General features: G+C 39.8%; 1 protein-coding gene across 1 annotated transcript in view; it reads right to left on the bottom strand.

Annotated features, from left to right (window-relative positions):
• Window positions 1-1174: 1174 nt before the first annotated feature.
• Window positions 1175-20775, bottom strand: part of PPP1R14C (protein phosphatase 1 regulatory inhibitor subunit 14C) — a 63440-nt gene continuing 43839 nt past the window's right edge. The window contains exons 2-4 of the mRNA XM_030554261.1: window positions 16460-16543; window positions 15145-15177; window positions 1175-2496 (exon numbers count right to left, since the gene is read on the bottom strand). Coding sequence (XP_030410121.1) covers window positions 2422-2496; window positions 15145-15177; window positions 16460-16543 — 192 coding nt within the window. The 3' untranslated portion in view covers window positions 1175-2421. The remainder of the gene's footprint in view (window positions 2497-15144; window positions 15178-16459; window positions 16544-20775) is intronic.

Raw genomic sequence — 20775 nt, 5'->3', positions numbered from 1 at the left:
TATCATCTTGTACAAGGAGCATTCGCCAAGACTACTCTCCACATTAGAACAGTGACTTTAGTCTTAAGAGACCTGCAATAGAGTTAAAGAGAAGTATTTCTGCTCTTTTGCTTCTTTATAATGCATTAACACCTGGAAAGATTTTACCTGATATTTCTAGTGTCAAATGGGGAGATCCTAGACCCGTTAAAGCAATGGCAAAACTCCCAGGATTTCACCTGAAGTGGGTCCAGGATTTCACCTGAAGTCTCAACTTCAATGTTTTTGCTGAGGCCAGCTCTACACTACAGACCTATAACGGTATAACTACACCCCTCAGAGGTGTGGAAAATCCATATCCGTGAGCAAGGAAGTTATACCAACCTAATTCCCCGGGTAAACAGCACTATGTCAATGCGAGAGCTTCTCCTGCCAACATTGTTACAGCCTCTTGGGGAGGTGGATGAACTACACCGATGGAAGAAGCTCTCCCATTGATGTAGTTGAGTCTTCACTAAAGCGCTATAGTGGGGCAGCTGCACCGGTGTAACTGTGCCACTATAATGCTGTACATGAAGACAAGCCCTGAGACACTCTTTTGGAAGACTGAGCTGGATCAAGACATCAAGAGGGACAAGACTTAAAACTGAGCTGCTGTGAGACAGTTTTTAAGACAACCTAAAACTGTTTTCTTTTTGATCTACATAGATTCCTGACCATGCTTGGGATAAAAAGGTCCCCTTGGTGACAGAGTCAATACCTCCACTCTACGACTGATGACAGAAATTTTCCACTCCAGTTCTTCGGTCATCCAAAGTATATCAGGAAAAGAAAGTTTCATATTCCAAATAGTCTAGTGTAAAAATTAAGCAGGGAAGGCTTTTTTGAAAGCAGTTTTCAGGCTATATCCAATATAAACAGCAAATAACTAAATAAAATAATTCTTAAAAAATCCTCCCTTTTCAGATGACTTTTAAAAGAAAGAGAATTCTCCACATAGTTTCTTCATAGAAACTCCCCACCTTTGACCTCCCACCAAGCCAGGATGTTAGTCCAGCTTAGGCTGGCCTAACATGTATTGACCAACTCATTCCATCTGTGTATACATCTGTATAACTATCATTGAATATAGGCACTAGTAGCTTTGGGAAGTGTAGATGTAACAAGAATCACAAGTTGTTCCATTTATTTGAGTAAATATCTGGTAAATAAAATCATTGATAAACATTACAAAATTAAATACATTTAAAAAAGCTTGCCAGCATACATAAAATTCACAAACATGTATTTATTTTTAAAAATAAAATATGTTCAGAGCACCTTTGATATAAAATGCCTGACTAAATTCATCTACTGGCATATGGTAGCTTACAGAACATCTGGAAAATGTCCTTAATTAAGAAGTGTCAGGGATCCACTGAAAGTATTCCATTCTTGCTTTCATAAGAAAGGAGGACCCATAACTAACAAGTTCCCCCTAGTTCTGGGGACAGAGCTATAAACAAATGCTACACTGTTCTTTATTGAGAGGGGGATCTGCATTAAAACCTTCAATGCAAAACAGTGCTTTTAGTTTGCTCTAGTAGCACTTCTTTCCTCCACACCTTGAAACATTTTTTAGATGGTGATTGACATTTCTCAAGGTATCATGTCAGGCTCTTATACAGTAGGTTAATAAAACTCTAACACACTGTGAGGTGAAGAGGAAATGATCTGGCAAAGCATCAAAGTCAATAAAACAATTAGAAGTCTACAAATGAAGCCCTTAAGAAACTCCCCAGTTCTCATATGTCGCTTTTTGTATGAGAAGATATGCTGAAATTCTTTACCTTGGTGCTTTAAAATGGATTTATAAAATGGCAGCACTCATTTTGGTAATCTAAACAGTTGCCCTCTGATAACACGTTTGCTTCAGCCACCATTTAAATAGTTTACAGTAACAGCTCCCCTTCCAGCCACGTGAAACAGTATTCACACCCCCACTTTACAACTTATGTACATACAAGCACAAGAAACTTGACATCCATGAGTTAAATGTACAACCAACTAAAAATGTTATCCAACTAGTTGCTAGGGGAAAATAAAAAGGCAATTCTTCTAGTTCTGCAAGTTTACATACTCTTCTGATTCACCATGTGGGATTGCTGCCCTTCATTGCTATGGTGTGGTCACTAATGCCTGGGTTCTTCACCTGGTTCAATAATCCTTTAGTAGGATAGTTGAGCAGCATCCAAAAACATTGGTATCCTTGATAAAAAAAATTGACACTTAAAAAAAAAACCTTAAAAGCAGATGAAATAGGACTCCCTTGAGTAAATGTCAAAACTGAACCAAATCAAACAAACGTTGCTCGGAAAGACAACTCTATTTTAATAAAGGTCTTGTAGTTCAAGTCCCATTTCCCTTGCTAGGTTTCTTGTAAGAGTGCTACTATTTGAGTAGTTATATACTCTTCTTTTGAGGGGGGCTTAGCTTTCTCATCCCTCTTATCCGAGTTAGCAGTTCTCTGATAAATTCCTAGGGGAAAAAAAAGATTAGAAATAATCAATATTTTGCATCATTAAAACGACATAGTTTTGGGTTTTTTGTTTTTTGTTTTTAAAAGAGGAACACTAAAGCAAACTGTACAAGCTTATCCAGGAGATAAGATTTTACTGATAAGGTGGAATTTATGAGAGCTCTTGGAACCTTAAAGTAAAGGCTACATGCACAATTCCATCATGAAATGGAAAGGAAAGAAACTCATTATTTCCTCCATGTGCAATACAACTCAATTGCTATTGATCTTCCACCCTTTTATTACAAAAGTCTATTTGACTGTTGTCCACTGAGCAGCTTTTTTCAAAAGCTAGAAGTAGCAGCTCACATCAAATGTTATGTTTCAAACTAACGGTTGGTCTCCAGTTCCATGATAAAATCAGTCTAACGTAACTGAAGTCGGCATAGTTGAATCCACTTAACTGCAGTGGCTACATCTTATGCTTCTTGGGGAAGTAGAGTGCATAAAATCGATGGGCGAGTGCTCTCCCATTGCTTTAGCATGTGTCTTCAGCAGACCCACTAAATCACACTCACTGCATTGATTGCAGCAGTACCAATCTACTGGTAAATGTAGACATGCTCTTAGTCTTTCTTTTTTTAAATGTAGCTCTGTATGAGATCAGAGTTAAAATCTAAGTGCAACAAGGTGTTTTCACCTGCACTTTCCTCAAACACAATAGAGGCAATTTTGGTAACCTGCCCTCGAAAAATTTTACCTTCAGACAAAGATCAAGCTCAGGAAATTTCATCCCCAGGAGGACAGTTTCAGAAAGCTACAATCTTGAAAAATATGAAGTCATTATGAAACCTCTAACTGCTGTGGTTACTACTGAGAAATTACTGACATTTACGCCACATCTACAGTGGAAAAGCTTGCCAAAAATGTTCACTTTCCCCATCACTGTTAGCCCCACTTTTGCCAAGTAGTCACACTAGGGTTCCCTGTAGTGCTACATGGGTCCCAGAGCCAAAACCCCATTTTACCGCCTTTTTAAATATAAGGAAATTTAATTGACATAATGATAGTGGGTCTGGCTGAAGGATTCTTGCCCACATGAGGTCTCCCAATGGTGCTTTCACAATTTCTGTGGAAGCTGGGTCACCATAGGTGGGAATATATGTAAATTTACCTAGTGTAGGCAAGGCTTACATCAGGCAAAACCAGCAACTAACATCTAGATAGAATTTGAGTGCTTAAGGATGGTTTTTAAACTTAAAAAGGGCCAGTGCTGTTTAAAATAATAAACGTATGCACATGCTTGGTCTTCAATCAAGCTAGTAGTCTGATTGACTTCAACAGGTTTTTTTCTTTCACATTTAAAGATTAGTTATAAGTCACAGTTTGCAGAAATAGGCCACAATTTAAAATTGCTTTGTTATTATAAATCTACTACTATTTGTATATGATCATAGCTTTTTATTTACATTTAATGAATTCTGGTACAATATCACCTCTTAAAACAGGTAAAAATCAAACCAATTATACAAAACTAGTTTATCCCCTGAATCAAAATTTTGATTAGATCCCAAAATTTGTTTTTGTTGGAATTCCATCTAATCTTAAGATTTTTAATGTCATTTGAGACTTCTGGATAATTGAGTTTACCAGTAGTGCCATCTGTAAAAACATATGGCAATTTGTTGACATAAGTACTAGCACGTGAGTGTCAGCTTGGCCATTAAGTTCTTAAATACTGAAATATAATATAGATATGGGTAGCAAGCCAGGAAATAGCTGACAAGATTACTTTCAATTCCAAAATGGAAATGAAAGTTATCAGACCTAGATTTAAAAGATATCTTCATTAATGTCGCTATAGTGATATTAAATAAAAATAAAGCCCTTTGCTTAGCCCATAACAGAAGTTGCACTTCCAAGTTTCATTTGGGGGGGAGAGGGGGAAGGGTTAGAAATGCCAGTGAACAAAGTCAGCACCTATGCGCCACACTGATAGGCTCAAATACACATGTTGAAACCTTGATAAAACAAGTGCTTAAGTTTGTTTGCTATCATGGCTACAGCATCTTTGGGAGATGTTCCTATCAGTAATATTTACGATTAGATATATATTTAACTCAAGAGAGGGGTAAGCATGTTTCTGGATGGACTGCGTGATTCTCAACACATTATTCCAATGCAGCAGAAGGAAAGCAAGTTTCCTCCCTGCCCATTTAGAGGAGATTTGATTAGGGGAAGCAGACTTTTAAAAACATGGAATAGATTTCTCCCTCGGCTGTCCCAAATGAAAGAAGTATGCATCAATGTCTCAAACATCGAATTAGGACAGTTTTAGGAGGAGGAGACATTTTTTTCTTCCTTTCTGCCCTATTTGATCAGTCTCCCATTCCCTTTCTAAATGCCTGGAACTTCTCTATCTGCTCCCATAAAAGGCTGCAGGTACTTCACCTTCTTTGCTCCCTGACTAGGCAGCTGCAAAACATCGAGCTCAGAACTCGGCTGACTCCTTAACATCAATGGGACACAAAAGAGCTGATCAGCAACCTGTGTACCTAAGAAGTGAGTAGAGGAACCCTTATAGCTGCACTTCTGATAGTGGCATGCTCAGGTTTTCCTATTTGAAACGTGGCCATGGAATTCCACTGAGCTCCTCTCTCATCCCTCCTCCTAGAGGAGGTGTTCAATAGTTTCCCCCCTCTGATATCCAATTTAACTATGACCAGCTTACTTTCAGCTGAAATCTCTGTATAAAACGAAAGCCAACATAGGCATGGGAGATTACGAGCAATCACGAGAAGAAACACTGGTTTAGAAATTAAAAAAAAGGAGGGGGAAGCCCTCTTTGAAGTACAGCCACTACCCTCCTACACCTCATACAGAGCAAGAGGCCTTCATTTTACATTGGAAATTTCAGCTGGTTGCTGCTTAATACTCTCAACAGAACATCAAAATAAGCTGATTTGGCTAGCTGGTAAGTGGAGAAGAGAAATGCCCAGCCAGATCTAAGCTAAGTGAAGGATGTTGATCAAGAAAGGAGATAAATGAATGGTATGTGTGTGATTTAAGGAAATAAATGAAGTTATTAGAAATGATTTCCCCCTCAGGAGCAATTTTATTTGTGAAAAAGAATTCTAAAATATAAACTTAGGACTATCAATGCATTTGTAGGTTGCAGACACTTCACACCACGCAGTAGTTAATATATGCCACAGGTATGCAGTGAAGCAAGTTCCTAATCAGAGTGCTTCCTGCACACTTTTGCTTTGCACTGGGCATTATTCTGCACCTGATGCCTGCATAAAACTCAGATACTAATACACAGCTGTGCCTTTCTGCTCACATACTCAGCTGTTCTTTGTTTTGAAAGCATGCAAAAAGAAAGCAAGAAGGATCTCACAAGGCTGCAGATTTGTTTTCCTTGGCTGATTGGGAGATGGGAAGATGCTTCATAATGGTTTATTGTGCATTCATTTTATAATCACCAAATTAGCTAACTCAATACTTCTGGCACAGCAATGGCCCTTTGCTTTCTTTAAATGCTACTCAGAAAAGGATTGAAATTGGTTGTTTGCATCTTTTATTCTTTACAAATGTATAAGGAGGCAGCTTAATAGGTGGGGGGCTATTTGTTCTCCACACACACACCCCTTCAGAAACAGGTTTCCCACTATTTACTTTTACATTAGAAACCCTGGTTCTCTCTACCTTGTTTTTCTTGGAATGCTTGATTGATTATGGTTGAGAATTGGTAGGTTTGACAGTTACCATGCAAATAAAAGCTGATTGTGTTAAAGAACCCAATTTTTTAAAAAATCAAAAACACTTCCCTTCCCTTCCCTGGTTTCGTTAACATCTATTTAACTCATATGCCTGAGAAACACTTAGGAACAACAGTTCCGTTAAAGAATCAAAGGGCTAAGAAAGTTCGCTCTTTGAATCTCCAAGGAATCCCTGCAGCAAAACTTGGCACTCCTCTTATTTTTAAAGAAAAAACAAAGAAACACACTAAGTAAGGCCTTTATTTTCAAAGCAGTAAAAAAAAGTCACAAACCTAGTTTAATTTCTTTTGCAGGTCACCTGTAAACACAATTTGTTACAAATGAGGAGATCCCCGTTAATGAACCATGGGAGGCCATTGTTTCTAGAAAACATGCCTTTCTAACTCAAAGAGCAAATTTGCATGAGAGAGAGAGACTGAGACTAAATCTATATTTCATTTGAATTTATTTATATTCAGACCTTCAAGCATTTTCCTGGTCTCCCCCCTCTAACATTTTTCCTAGAATTACAGGCATGCAGTTCAGATAAAGCAGATTTAAAAAAAAATAAATGATGAAATCCTAATTCAGCAAGAGGAGAAATCATTTCACCTCTTCCCTTTGGAGGTGTAATTCACAGTTTTAATGACCAACAATGAATTCCGGGTTTCCTGTTTAAATTATTCCAATTAGTTCCAGAGTCTAATTGGACACCATCCCTACAAAAGTTTCTCCACATGTACAGGATACTTGTGATTAGATCCTCTTATCCTATAAATACTTGGAATCCTATACAGAAGCATTTCTAGTCTGGTTTACTAGACAAGCCAAATAAGGGGCAGTATTCATTTGCACAAAGTAACCTTTCCCTCCACAGTCTTAGCTCTCCACAACCAAGTAAAACTCCTGATGGGGTCACTGAGCAACACTGGCCACAGGCGGAGGACATCTCTTCAGAGGGACACTGATCAGCTGGAGCAATACAAGAATAGTGGCTATCGCTGTGTTGGTCCCAGGACATTCGAGAAGTTGGTCCAATAAAAGATATTACCTCACCTACCTGGTCTCAATAAAGGAACAAACTGACAGGTCTTTACACAGGTGTGTGTGGGGAAGAAAATATACAAATCCTCAGTTGCCAGCAGTGTGCTAAAGATAATGCAGGGTTTGTTCCCACTACAATCCCTTGGTGGAGCAGGGTGGTGACAGGTGCCTCAAAAGGGGAAGGAAGGAGGTGGAGCCATGGGTCTACTTTCTCTCCCCAATCTATATTGGTCCAAAGCATGAGTGGATAGCAGTCCTCTTGCACACTAAGCTGCTCACGGAGACATAATCTCTTCCTCCAAGTTGTAAAGGGGATAGTGCCACTTCATTGGGACTGACCTTTCCCATCTCTATTGTGGCATTTAGCTAGTGGATTGTGCAAGGTATACTGTGAAGAGATAATGTACCCTGAGTATTCCCACACCTTCTGAACCATTTGCAGGCACTGCTGTTTTTGCTTTTTCTTCTCCCTCACACAGTGCACCAATATCACTACAATGGAAACACATTTCTCATCCTTTGCTTATGTTTGTGGTATTAAGAGTGCAAATCTAGTGCTCTCCAGTGTCACTGTACAACATGAAGCAGATCCTCAGCCACTGCAAACTGACATAGCTCCATTTATGTCAACGGAGCTAAGAATTTATGTACCATCAGAAGAACTGCCCCTATGTTCTCTATACTCTGTGTATTTGGATTACTGCATTTCCTCTCTTGTGAAAGGTGCATTTCTTTGGTGTTTAGTTTCCTACTTGATTTTGAACAGTAAATATTACAGCCTTGTGATTAAAGATCAAGTTTTGAACTTGTTACTGTTGTTTCAAGGCTGCTGCAAATTTATGATTTTTTTGGCTTTGAGGTTGTAAATTTCTAGTTAGAAATTGAACTTGCCAGCCACATCTGTAAAGTAAACTGCACAATATGTGCATTGTGTGAGACATGCCCAAACCACAGTCCAAAAGCTTTGTTACAAAGCTACCAACGCAGGACTGAAAACTTCTGAAATGCTCCAACTGTTCAAGTAGCCAGGGGGAACTGACTAAGTCACTTGACTAATAGAGTCCTGTACTTTCTTTTGATGGCTCCATTCATGGATACAGAAGCATGTTAAGCGCGCGTGCGCGCACACACACACACACACCCCCCATCTCAGAGACAGCCTAGACATGAATTATCAGAATTACCAATCTCATTGGCCTTGTTTACAACAGGAAATCTCCTACCATTGTGCTAGTCACTGTGGCAGCCCCACCAGCGCGAGCGCTAACATAGACCAGCCACAATAGACTTGCTCTGATACTAGCACTCTCAGTATTGCTACCAATGGTGGAGTTGCACCAGTCGGAGATTCTCAAAAGTTAATACAGACAGAGTCCTCAAGTTCTTCAAAATAGATGCCTTGATAAAAACTCATTCTTGTCCACAACAGTTCTTTAATATTCAATTTTCAATAGATCGTCAAAAAAGTAAGTTCTAGTGTCCTCCTTGACAGGTGACGATACCCAGCGGCTTTTCTGTGGTGCTCATCACTGCAACATGAGTGCTACAAATATTAATTTATCATCACAAACACCCCCTGTGATTCAGGGTAAGCAACCGTGCATTTGACAGATAGGGAATTGAGGAACAGAAATATTGACTTGCCCCAGATCTGTCTTGATCTTCTCACTCCCAGGGCAGTGCAGAAAGGCCATGCTTCTTCTGCATGCTAGAGTATAGGGAGGGTATTCTTTTCTGAGAATGGCTAGCTGTTTTGAGCACAGAGGCTCAAGTTATTGCAGAATACATAAATGTCAACTGGAACATGAAAATTTATTTAGTGACCCTCATGGATAAAGAAAAATATGGACCCAATATACATTCCTCACCTCTTCATGACAGTTATTTTGCAGATGAGACTTAAAATGTTCTTTAAGTTTCTCCATCCATCTGAAAAAAGGAGCTACAGTAGTCTACCAAAATATTCATTCACCCCAGAATAGTCATTCAGTCTGTCACAGAAGGATCCCCAATTTTTGAATTGTGTATAATGAAAGGAGTATCCACTCTTAGGTGGTGGAAAGACTTCACCAATACAATTCAAAGTCTTGCCCACGTTCGAAAATTTCAGTTTGCATGCCAGACTTGGAGGCTTTTCTTTAACCCTGGGTTTTCTAGAGGTATCTCCGTTTCGCTTCAGCAGGTGTGACCTAATCACATTAAGGAAGCAGGTCTTTATTATTTATACTTTAGGATCTAACAGTAGCCTGCAAAGTGTGCCTCTTAGCCATTGCTTTTTAGAAACACAGTCAAGTTGACATCATGTGCCCAGAAGACATTTTTAGTTCCTGGCACACACGACCAAACTTGCTTCTGAGATTAGGGGACAAACAAGTCACATTACACATTTTTCCTGGTTAAGATGTTACACTGAATATATTAAAATAGCTTTTAGTCAGTGGGTCTTATTTTATATGCAAGCTAAACTATAATCCATAATATCTTCTTAATCAAAATGATTTGAGAATACTGAATGACTGACATTTCTTTATTTGAATAATTAAGTTGACAAAGTCATGAAAATGATAATTTACTGCAATATGCCAGCTTTAAACATGTTTCGTTCAGGTGAAACTAGCAGCAATTGCTGTCTTACACAACCTAAGCTTTTAGAAGAACTGAGCATGCTCAGATGTCTAGTTGTATTTTACTTTGAAGGAAGTATTATTATTTTAGATAATTTAAAAGAGAAAACCTTAAAATCTGCCACCCGCTGAGTGACCTAAATAATTGTTTCTTCTGATCGGAAAAGCCATTGAGTATAAATGCACAAAAGTAACTCCTGAAACTTTCCTTAACCTTCCACCTCCTAAGAGAGTTGACAAAACTATGCAGAACTGACACTTTATCATCCATATAACGTAGCTTCAAGTTACTGAACTTTGATTTTATTGGCTTTCCTTTCATGTGCTGTAAAATTGCAGATTTCATACTACATTAATTTTTTCTACTTAGAACTCAGGATCGCAAGCATTTTTCAGGTGGTAGATCTTTAAATGTTAAATCTTGCCAGAAACAGAACTTCTCATCATGTCTGAATTACAGCTCCTTAGAAGGAGAAATGCCACACACTACACTTCTCTCCACATGCACACACATGCACGCACACACTTCCTTCTCTTGCTCTTATAGAAATGGTTCACATGCTAGTGTGATAACAGCCAGATACACACACACACAAAAATGTGTGCGCATGTTGTGTATTTGTTTATGTTTATATATATATATATATATATATATATATATGTCTCAGGATTTTTTCTTTTCCCCTTCTCAACCCCAAACTGGGCAGATTACTCCACTGGCAGAGGAAGAAGAGATCCTGCTCACTGCAGTCTGTCAATTCTACTCCCATGCCAGCTCAAAGGGCCACCAAGGGAGTGAGAGGAGACTCTTCAAGGTAGGAGCATTGCCTCCACTTCACTGGCACAGGAGTCAAGGACAAGAATTTAGAATACTAAAATCTAACCCCCTATTGTGAGGCCATCAAACTTTGGCTCTTCACTTTCAGTTTAATGTTAACAGGTTTAACGTTAGTGCACACAGGGCCGCCCTTAGGATTTATGGTGCCCTAGGCGGGATTATTAAACTGGTGCCCCTGTGCCTGTCTTGCTCTTAGCAACACAAACATAAGCTTACACTACTGGAAAACTTGCCACACGCATGTTATTAAAACCAGTTTAACGTAGTGAAGCACACTGTAATGCTGATGGACTAGCACTAAAGAAGTAGCACTATAGAAAACATTCTGATTTGACAGAATGATGCAAATAATATATTTTTTTTAATTTGTCAACATTTTATTGGAAATTTCTATGCAGAGGTATTGAAACAAGGATTTGGTTTTACTTAAAAACAATCCTTCTGGCTTTTTTGGGTGCAAAATCAGTAAGAATGTCATCGTATGACAAAGACAAAGTGATGTCTTGTTTGATTAAAAGAATAGCAAGACCAGTCAAGTGTTCCTGACTCCCTGTAGAGCGGAAATTGTTTTCAATGAGCTTTAGTTTTGAGAAACTCCGTTCTCCACCTGATGCTCCTGTTACAGGAATTGTCAGTAGAACACGACTGGCAATGTACACATTAGGATATATGTCAAGAGGTTTGCTGGTATGAGTAAACTGTACAATGTCCATCATCGATTTTGCATGTGCCAGCATTGATGACAGTGTACTCAAATCTTCATACAGTTCAAGTCCATTTAAATCAAAATGATTGTCGGGCTTCAGGAGGCTCTCTAGGTCAGGGGTCCCCAATGCGGTGCTTGTGGGTGCCATGGCGCCCGCAGGGGCCTCTCAGTGCACCCGTGTACTGGCCGGTGGACGAGCATCCGCCAAAATGCCACTGAAATTTGGCGGTGCCGCCTCTGGGTGACACTGCTTGCCACTGATAAGCAGCATCATCCAGAGGCGTCATCACTGAAATGCCGCCGAATTTCAGCGGCATTTCGGCGGATGCTCATCCACCGCCACGGTGGGGACCACTGCTCTAGGTTCCTGCACTTCGTCATTAGTTGCTCTTGTTTTCCTATTTCATTGAATTTAGTCCTGCTCAGCCCACTGCCAACTGAGTGAGTGGAACCCCAGGCCAACAGCGAGTTGAGTGGCTCAGCCGGGGTTTCACCCAGCGGCCTGCTCAGCCTGCTGCCAGCCTGGGGTTCCTTGGGGGTCCCCAGGCCAGCAGTGGGTGCTGAGTGGGGCCGGTGGCCAGGACCCCGGGTGACAATGGGGCAGCAGCCAGAACCCCAAAACAGTGGCAGGCTGAACCGCTCAGCCCACCACCACATGCCATCAAAAATCAGCTCACGTGCCACCTTTGGCACGTGTGCCATAGGTTGTTGACCCCTGCTCTATACATTAGTAAGGAGATGAGCATATTACAGTTGTTGGAGGGCTCTATTTAGCAGTAACAGGGCTATAAGGAAAGTCAGTCAACGTTTTTTGTTTCTCTGATGAAAACTGGCCCACTCCCTTCCCCATACCAAACTTGTGGAAAATAATTGTCAACAACTTAATTTTCTGATTTTGGCTAAGATATTGATTTTTAAAAAAAATAATATTGAAATCAAATTCAGGATTCTTAGCAAGCATTTTGGGAAAAAAAAATTTGTAAAATGACAATCTAAATGGCAACGCAGTATAGTTTTCATGCTTGGCTCAACCCCCAGCCTGCTGGTCCAACAGCTGCAATAGAGGAGATGGGTGGAAAACTGCAGGACCCCAAAATCCACCTCTTGGGGTGCAGAGTGGCAACTACAGCAGCAAACTCTCAGGTCCAATCACATGCCAATAGGCACCACCGCCAGCCCAACTGACCATGGTGAAATTAGCACAGCATCTGATCTCAGGGACGGGGCACCCATGGAGCCACAGCAGCTCATCCTGCCCTGTGCAGCTCCCCCCGGATGAGATGGATCACTGCCAGCCCGGGGGAGAGATGTGCTCCCCAGCTAGATTGACCAGATCCAGATGTCCTGATTTTATAGAGCCAGTCCCAATATTTGGGGCTGTGTCTTATATAGGTACCAATTACCCGCACTTAGGGTGACCAGACAGCAAATGTGAAAAATCGGGATGGGGGTTGAGGGGGGAATAGGAGCCTATATAAGAAAAAGACCCAAAAATCAGGACTGTCCCTATAAAATCGGAACATCTGGTGATCTTACAGGTGAGTTCCTTCCCCCACCCCTTCCCAGAGACCCCAGCAGCCAATCTCCTCCCTCAGACTGTGCTACATTCAGCTCTCTCTAGGAGCCAGCAGCCCTGCTCTTATATGCTCCACTGCTTCCCATCTGTCCAGGCTCCCAGCAGAGCAGTGCCCCCAGACCTAGTGGTGCCCTAGGAGGCTGCCTGTTCTGCCTATGGCTAAGGACAGCCCTGAGTGCACACACAAATTTATGTACTATTCCATTTAAGCTGCCATACCAATCAACCCTATTTTTATTTTATTTATTGTACGTGCATTCCTTCATGCATACAGATATTTTCTAAAATTATGTTAAACACCGAACACTACCTCATTCTCAAGTGTCAGGTGTGCATTTAAAATAAAGAAATAAAATTTTTATCTGTCTCAAAAACTAGACAGAATTTTAGTATAATGAACAGATTTTTAAGCAAAACAAATTTTATCTTAAACTAATTTTTTAATTGATCCCTCTTCTCCTACCCTTTGCTCCCAAAAAAGCCATCCTCACACATTTATCTAATTGGGATAACAGGGTAATCTTGCAAGATTAAAACAGAAGACACCCATTCAAAGCCACCCTCGATAAGTCCATTTGAGCTATTCCTGTTCTGCATCTCTTCACCCTTCCTCTCTCCACCTCCTCCACCTCAGAGGCCAAGGGACATCAGCAATGTCAGGTTCCTGACACCAGATCAGTAATCCAGACCAATAGCATGAAAAACAATTGAAGTTCAATGGCCTTTGCTGGAATATGTTGACTGGTTCAACTCAAATGTAGAACAACTACTGTGAGACACATCAGGAAGACTTGGCCTTTTAGCCTAGTATCTCTGTAGAAATCCCAGGAACATATCACCTCTACCATTTCCATTACACTGAAGAATAAGCTATACAAGCATTAGTATTCGAGCCTTTCTGAGCAACATTTCCATCATCACAAACAAAAGACTTCATTGGCCATTGCTGCAGCAACTAGTCATAAACAGACTTCTCCAGTATAAGGTTCTGTAAGAATTTAAGGCAGAAATAGACAAAGACTTGTCCTTTCAACCATGACAGAGGTTTTGCCTGACAGATTGCTTCAGTATTCTATGTTAAAGAAAGCAGCTCAGATTACAGCCATTTCAGCCCTGTTCTCCCCTGACACAGAACCAGTTGCCCACAGTCTTGTTTAATAATGGCACACCCCCCTGTCAAATACAGCTTGGCTACAGCAGTTATCAAATAGTGGAATCCAAGCTACCAGGCATTTCCTACCCACAACTGCAGTATCTTAGATACCACTATTTGGCATTTGTTCAGAAAGTATTGATTTTTATAATGGGGACCACTTTATTTTAAATAAAAACTGTTCAGTAACCTAAAAGCTTTGATCATGCATTTTAGTAGTTCAACTATTGCGGTTTTATGCATAAAGCCAAAATATCTGTTGGATCACCAGGCTCACTCTTCCTAGTAAACATGTGCAATTGTGGTATAGGTGCATACAACTATTTTCTCAACTTTGATGCAAATATCCACTTAATAGAAGTCTGTTGGCTTAATCATTCCACTGTATTGTATTTGTATCCATTTATAAGGTGGCTGGACCCATACAGCTCAAACAAATGTCTGTAAAATAAGATGCAAGTCTCTCCCCAAAGATAAGCTAAAAAAGACGAGAGTCTAATGGTCTTGCTTAGGAGACCATACAATACATTTAATAGGTTGAAACAATCTTACACAAATATAGTAATTCGTTCAGTTAGATTTTTATCATTTCAGATGAAGTAATTCCATTTGTTCACTTCTTTACATCTGAGCTTCACATCTTGATTTAGGTATTCCTGAAGGCAACCAAAGCATTAGAGAAGGACAAGTAACACCACATTAATAGTTTGCACATTTTACCTGCATCAGAAATCAAAACCTTAATACTTAGCTAGGAATAATCAACTTTCTTCCAAAAAGCCCAATCCTGCTCAAGTCAAATAACAGAACTCTAGCATTCCAGGGGAGACTGTCAGGCCTGAAATGTTCAGACCCCCTCAACTCCAAATCAGCATTCCCATATTTTTACCTAAAGATACAGATAGCTATAGTACAACTACATTGTTTAACAGGGAAAAATGGTATTCAAGAAAAGGGATACTTTACCTCAGTTGGTTTGTAGCAGTCTACAAGAGCTTCCTAGAAGTATAACATGAAAGAATTGTCAGTTTCTGTATTAAATCATGTCAGTTTTGAAAAGTAAAAACAAATCTATAATCTAGATTATCATACTTTCATAGTGTTTTTCCCATATATAATTAAGCTATGTCTATTAGTTTTCATGTAGTTTACAGAGGAGAGATGTGCAATCTTTACAGAGCATAGCAGCATAGGTAGAGCAAAGTATCTCTAGCAGAAAGGGATAACACCACTGGGCTCAGAGGGGAAGTAGTAGCAGCTTCCTTAAAAAGGAATTCTACATTCAAAATCCCAATTTGTACATCGCCAAGGAGATGAGAGAGAGGAGGAGAAGTTAAGATTTCATGCATACAAACACTACCCCCAACACAGCCCAAGATTCAAGTAACTTTTTACTGGGAACTTTTCACTAGGGCATCACTAACTGGGTTCATAACATGTGAACTGGGATGAATGTCTGTATACTAGATCTTGTTCCATTTCCTCTCATCTATCTTATCTATTACCCATTTTATTGCAAGTCCCGCATTGGCTTGAAGTGTCATTTCCAGACACACAGTTATTCTTCCTTTCTCCCCACTCTTCCCTCCCCTGCTCCATTTCATTAACATTTACCTCAAACAAGATTATGGAATTAGAGCAAGTCTACTGTAATTGCCTAATTCAACTGACATACTTTGGATTTCCCTGTTCTGTTGTTTCTTGTTGACTATCTTGATCTTTTTCTGCTCATTTTTAGATAGAGCCCTGAATGGCTACCAATGTGTTAAGCTCAAAAAATTGCACGTTTCAATAGAAGTTGTAGTTATTTTTTCATGGCTAGGAAAAGATTAGTAATGTAATGAAGACCACAGGGATCAGTATACATGCATTAATACAGAAGAATGCCAACACTGTCATGACCAGAAGATTCACTGATTTCTGAGGTTCTTAAAGTTACTCATGGGTTTTTCCCTCTTCATATTTTACAATACGAATTACACTTGGAGAAAAGTTAAGGTGCTCTACTACTTCTCAGAATAATTCTCTCTCTCACTGGCGTACTGGACCTTGTATTTTCACTATTGTCAACCTCATTCAAGGAGTTTCCTCATAATGCTAGGGAATCTGTTTACATTCAGACAGTAGTCCTAGATAGGTTACATTAAATTCCCTTTTCTCAAATTTAGGAAATACTCATTCTAAGGCTACCACCAGAACGGAGTCATTCAGAATTAAGATATAGTGACCCCGATATGTTAAGTCAGCTATCTTCAAGTTTACTTTAGGAAAAATATTTTACCTGTAATTTGATAGCTCTCTCCTCTTCATTAGTTGCATCAAGAAGGTCATCAATGTCAATTTCTACATCTGGCATCTCTTCTTCCTGCAAAAGGAAAAATCCGGTTGAGTGCATTAAGTTGTCCTTCGACCTAAAAGCTGAGCTGGTGGTCTAGCAATAGCATGTGCATTACCATTTGCTGAGGGTCAGAGGAGAAAAAAATCAATTAGAGACACCAGGTTGGTTCTTTATTCCTAGGCCAAGAGAGGTCACATGCAGCATGCCTAGGCCTTAGTAGTATAGGAAGGAAGATTTCTTTTAATCATCTCTTCTGATAATTTCAGGAACAGTGTTAACTACTTCAAGAAGAGCAGCATACAGCCCTCCTTGGATTGGAGCCAATGAAGTGCTCAGTGTGCGGGAAGGGATAGAGAAGCAAAAGAATTGCTTTGAAAATTATACTCTGGATTGGCCTTTTGGCTGTTCCTACCTTGTTTCAGTTATGGAAAGTCATGCTCATTCACTGTTAGCACAAAGTGACAGCCAAGTCCCCAGCTGAAAAGTTCAGATTTCTAGTGCCCACAATGAAGAAACGAGAAATCTCACACACAAAGTCTTTCCCCGTAAGATTTTTATATTCAATTGATATCCCAGAGCTTCTGAATCACCACTGAAATTACACAGATGTTACATGCGAGACCAAACTATTCAGAAATTGGATCTTTCTGCCCACTAGTTTTAGGAAACATGAGCAGCAATACATATATTTTGAAGTACTACATACTTCTTCAGTCTCTCCAATAGAAAGCATTTTTGCTAAATTTAGATATCCCTGCTTACTGCATTTAAATTACGTAAAAAAAAATTCTGTTGAGCGTTTTAACTGTCTGACCAAATGTAATGTCAGAGTTGTTCCTCTGTACTTACAAGTATCTTGACATTAGCAGTCAAGATTCATTTTACTCATACCACCAAAATAAACTAGCCAGATCACAGATTCCACCAGCAAACAAAACACCAACTAGGACAGAGACTTACGCTTCTCCTTTAAGCTAAGTTTGCATTTTGTTATTTCATGAGGGTTGTGGATGGATTTTTTTCCTTTTGAAAAAAGTAGAAATGTCACAAACACCCTAGTGTAGAACTGCAGACTGTTAGATAATATCAATATGGATCTGGAATGCAAGTCACTTGCATGATTAGCAAATGTACTGCTTTGCAGCAGACACTTCAAGCAGTAGTTAGGCATGGATGTTCATTGAGTAAAATCAAAAATATTTTCAACTGGAAGTTTCTTTTTTCCCCTAAAATACTGTATGCACGCACACACACAAAACCACCAACCTCTTCCCCAAAACTAGGTACAAAGTAAGTGTAAGAAGGGTTAAAAAAAAAAAAAAAGGTACTTTGAAAGTATTGTGTGGACTAAAAAACCACCATTCAATTGAAGTCAGAATTCTAAAGTCAAACATAAGAGCGGCCATACTGGGTCTGACCAAAGGTCCATCTAGCCCAGTATCCTGTCTTCTGTCAGTTGTCAATGCCAGGTACCCCAGAGGGACTGAACAGAACTGGTATTCATCCCCTGCCATTCATTCCCAGCTTCCGGCAAACAGAGGCTAGAGACACCATCCCTGCCTATCCTGGCTAATAGCCATTGATGGACCTATCCTTCATGAATATAATCAAGTTGTTTTTTTTAATCTTGTTATAATCTTGGCCTTCACAATATCCTCTGATAAAGAGTTCCACAGGTTGACTGTGTGTTGTGTGAAGAAATCCTTCCTTTTGTTTCTTTTAAACCTGCTACCTATTAATTTCATTTGGTGACCTCTAGTTCTTGTGTTATGAGGAGGAGCAAATAGCACTTCCTTATTTACTTTCTCCACACCAGTCATGATTTTATAGACCTCAATCATATTCCCGCTTAGTCGTCTCTTCTCCAAGCTGAAGAGTCCCAGTCTTATTAATCTCTTCTCATATGGAAGCCATTCCATACCCCTAATCATTTTTGTTGCCCTTTTCTGAACCTTTTCCAATTCCAATATATCTTTTTTGAGATGGGGCAACCACATCTGCACGCAGTATTCAAGATGTGGGCGTACCATGGATTTATACAGAGGCAATATGATATTTCTGTCTTATTATTATCTATCCCTTTCTTAATGATTCCCAACATTCCTTTCACTTTTTTGACTGCCGCTGCATATTGAGTGGGTGTTTTCAGAGAACTATCCGCTATGACACCAAGATCTCTTTCCTGAGCGGTAAGAGCTAATTTATGTTGGGATTATGTTTCCCAATGTGCATTACTTTGCATTTATCAGCATTGAATTTTATTTGCTATTTTGTTGCCCAGTTATCCAGTTTTGAGAGATCCTTTTGTAGCTCTTCACAGTCTGCCTGGGACTTAACTATCCTGAGTAGCTTCGTATCATCTGCAGATTTTGCCACCTCGCTGTTTACCCCTTTTTCCAGATCATTTATGATTATGTTGAATAGGACTGGTCCCAGTACAGACCCCTCGGGGACACCACTATTTACCTCTCTCCATTCTGAAAACTGACCATTTATTCCTACCCTTTGTTTCTTATCTCTTAACCAGTTACCAATCCATGAGAGGGCCTTCCCTCTTATCCCATTACAGCTTATCCACTGGATCCTCCTTGTCCACATGCTTGTTGACCCCTTAAAGAATTCTAGTAGATTGGTGAGGCATGATTTTCCTTTACAAAAACCATGTTGACTCTTCCTCAACCAATTATGTTCATCTGTGCGTCTGCCAATTTTGTTCTTTACTATAGTTTCAACCAATTTGCCCGGTATTGAAGATGGGCTTACTGACCTGTGATTGCTGGGATCACCTTGGGGCCCCTCTTTAAAAACTGGCATCACATTAACTATCCTCCAGTCATTTGGTACAGAAGCTGTTTTAAATGATAGGTTACAGACTATAGTTAGTAGTTCTGCAATTTCACATTTGAGTTCCTTCAGAACTCTTGGGTGAATACCATCAGTCCTGGTGACTTATTACTGTTTAGTTTATCAATTTGTCCCCAAACCTCCTGTAATGACACCTCAATCTGTGACAGTTCCTCAGATTTGTCACCTAAAAAGAATGGATCAGGCTTGGGAATCTCCCTCATCCTCAGCTGTGAACACCGACGCAAAGCATTCATTTAGTTTCTCTGCAGTGGCCTTATTGTCCTTGAGTGCTCCTTTAACACCTCAATCGTCCAGTGGCCCCACTAGTTGTTTAGCAAGCTTCCTGCTTCTGATGTACTTAAAAAACATTTTGCTATTACTTTGAGTTTTGGGCTGGCTGTTCTTCAAATTCCTTTTTGGCCTTCCTAATTATATTTTCACACCTCATTTGCCTGAGTTTATGCTCCTTTCTATTTTCCTCACTAGGATTTAACTTCCTCTTTTTAAAGGATGCCTTTTTGCCTCTCACTGCTTCTTTTACTTTGTTGTTTAGCCACGTAGCTCTTTTTTGGTTCTCTCACTATGTTTTTTAATTTGGGGTATACATTTAAGTTGAGCTTCTATTATGGTGTCTTTAAAAACTTTCCATGCAGCTTACAGGGATTTTACTTTTGGCGCTGTACCTTTTAATTTCTGTTTAACTAACCGCCTCACTTTTGCATAGTTCCCCTTTCTGAAATTAAATGCCACAGGGTTGGGCTACTGTGGTGCTTTCCCCACCAGAAGGATGTTAAATTTAAGCATAATATAGTCACTATTACCAAGGGGTCCAGCTACAGTCACCTCTTGGAGCAGATCCTGTGCTTCACTTAGGACTAAATCAAGAATTGCCTCTCCTCTTGTGGGTTCCAGGACTAGCTGCTCCAAGAGGCAGTCATTTAAGGTGTCAAGAAACTCTCTCTGCATCCAGTCCTGAGGTGACATGTACCCAGTCAATATGGAGATCATTGAAATCCCCCATTATTATTGAGTTTATTTTAATAGCCTCTCATCTCCCTGAGCATTTCACAGTCACTATCACCATCCTGGTCAGAGAAGCGGTAGTAGATCCCTTCTGCTATATTCTTACTATTAAAGCATGGAATTACTATCCATAGAGATTTATGGTACAATTTGGTTCATGCAAGATTTTTACTTCATTTGATTCTAGGCTCTCTTTCACATATAGTGCCACTCCCCCACCAGCACGACATGTTCTGTCCTTCCGATATATATTGTACCCTGGTATTACTGTGTCCCATTGCTTACCCTCATTCCACCAAGTTTCTGTGATGTCTATTACATCAATATCCTCTAGTTCACCCATCTTATTTAGACTTCTAGCATTGGTATATAAACACTTTACAAACTTG

The sequence above is a fragment of the Gopherus evgoodei genome, chromosome 3 (assembly GCF_007399415.2).
Source record: "Gopherus evgoodei ecotype Sinaloan lineage chromosome 3, rGopEvg1_v1.p, whole genome shotgun sequence".
NCBI lineage: Eukaryota > Metazoa > Chordata > Testudines > Testudinidae > Gopherus > Gopherus evgoodei.
This window is presented reverse-complemented; position numbering and strand designations above follow the sequence as displayed.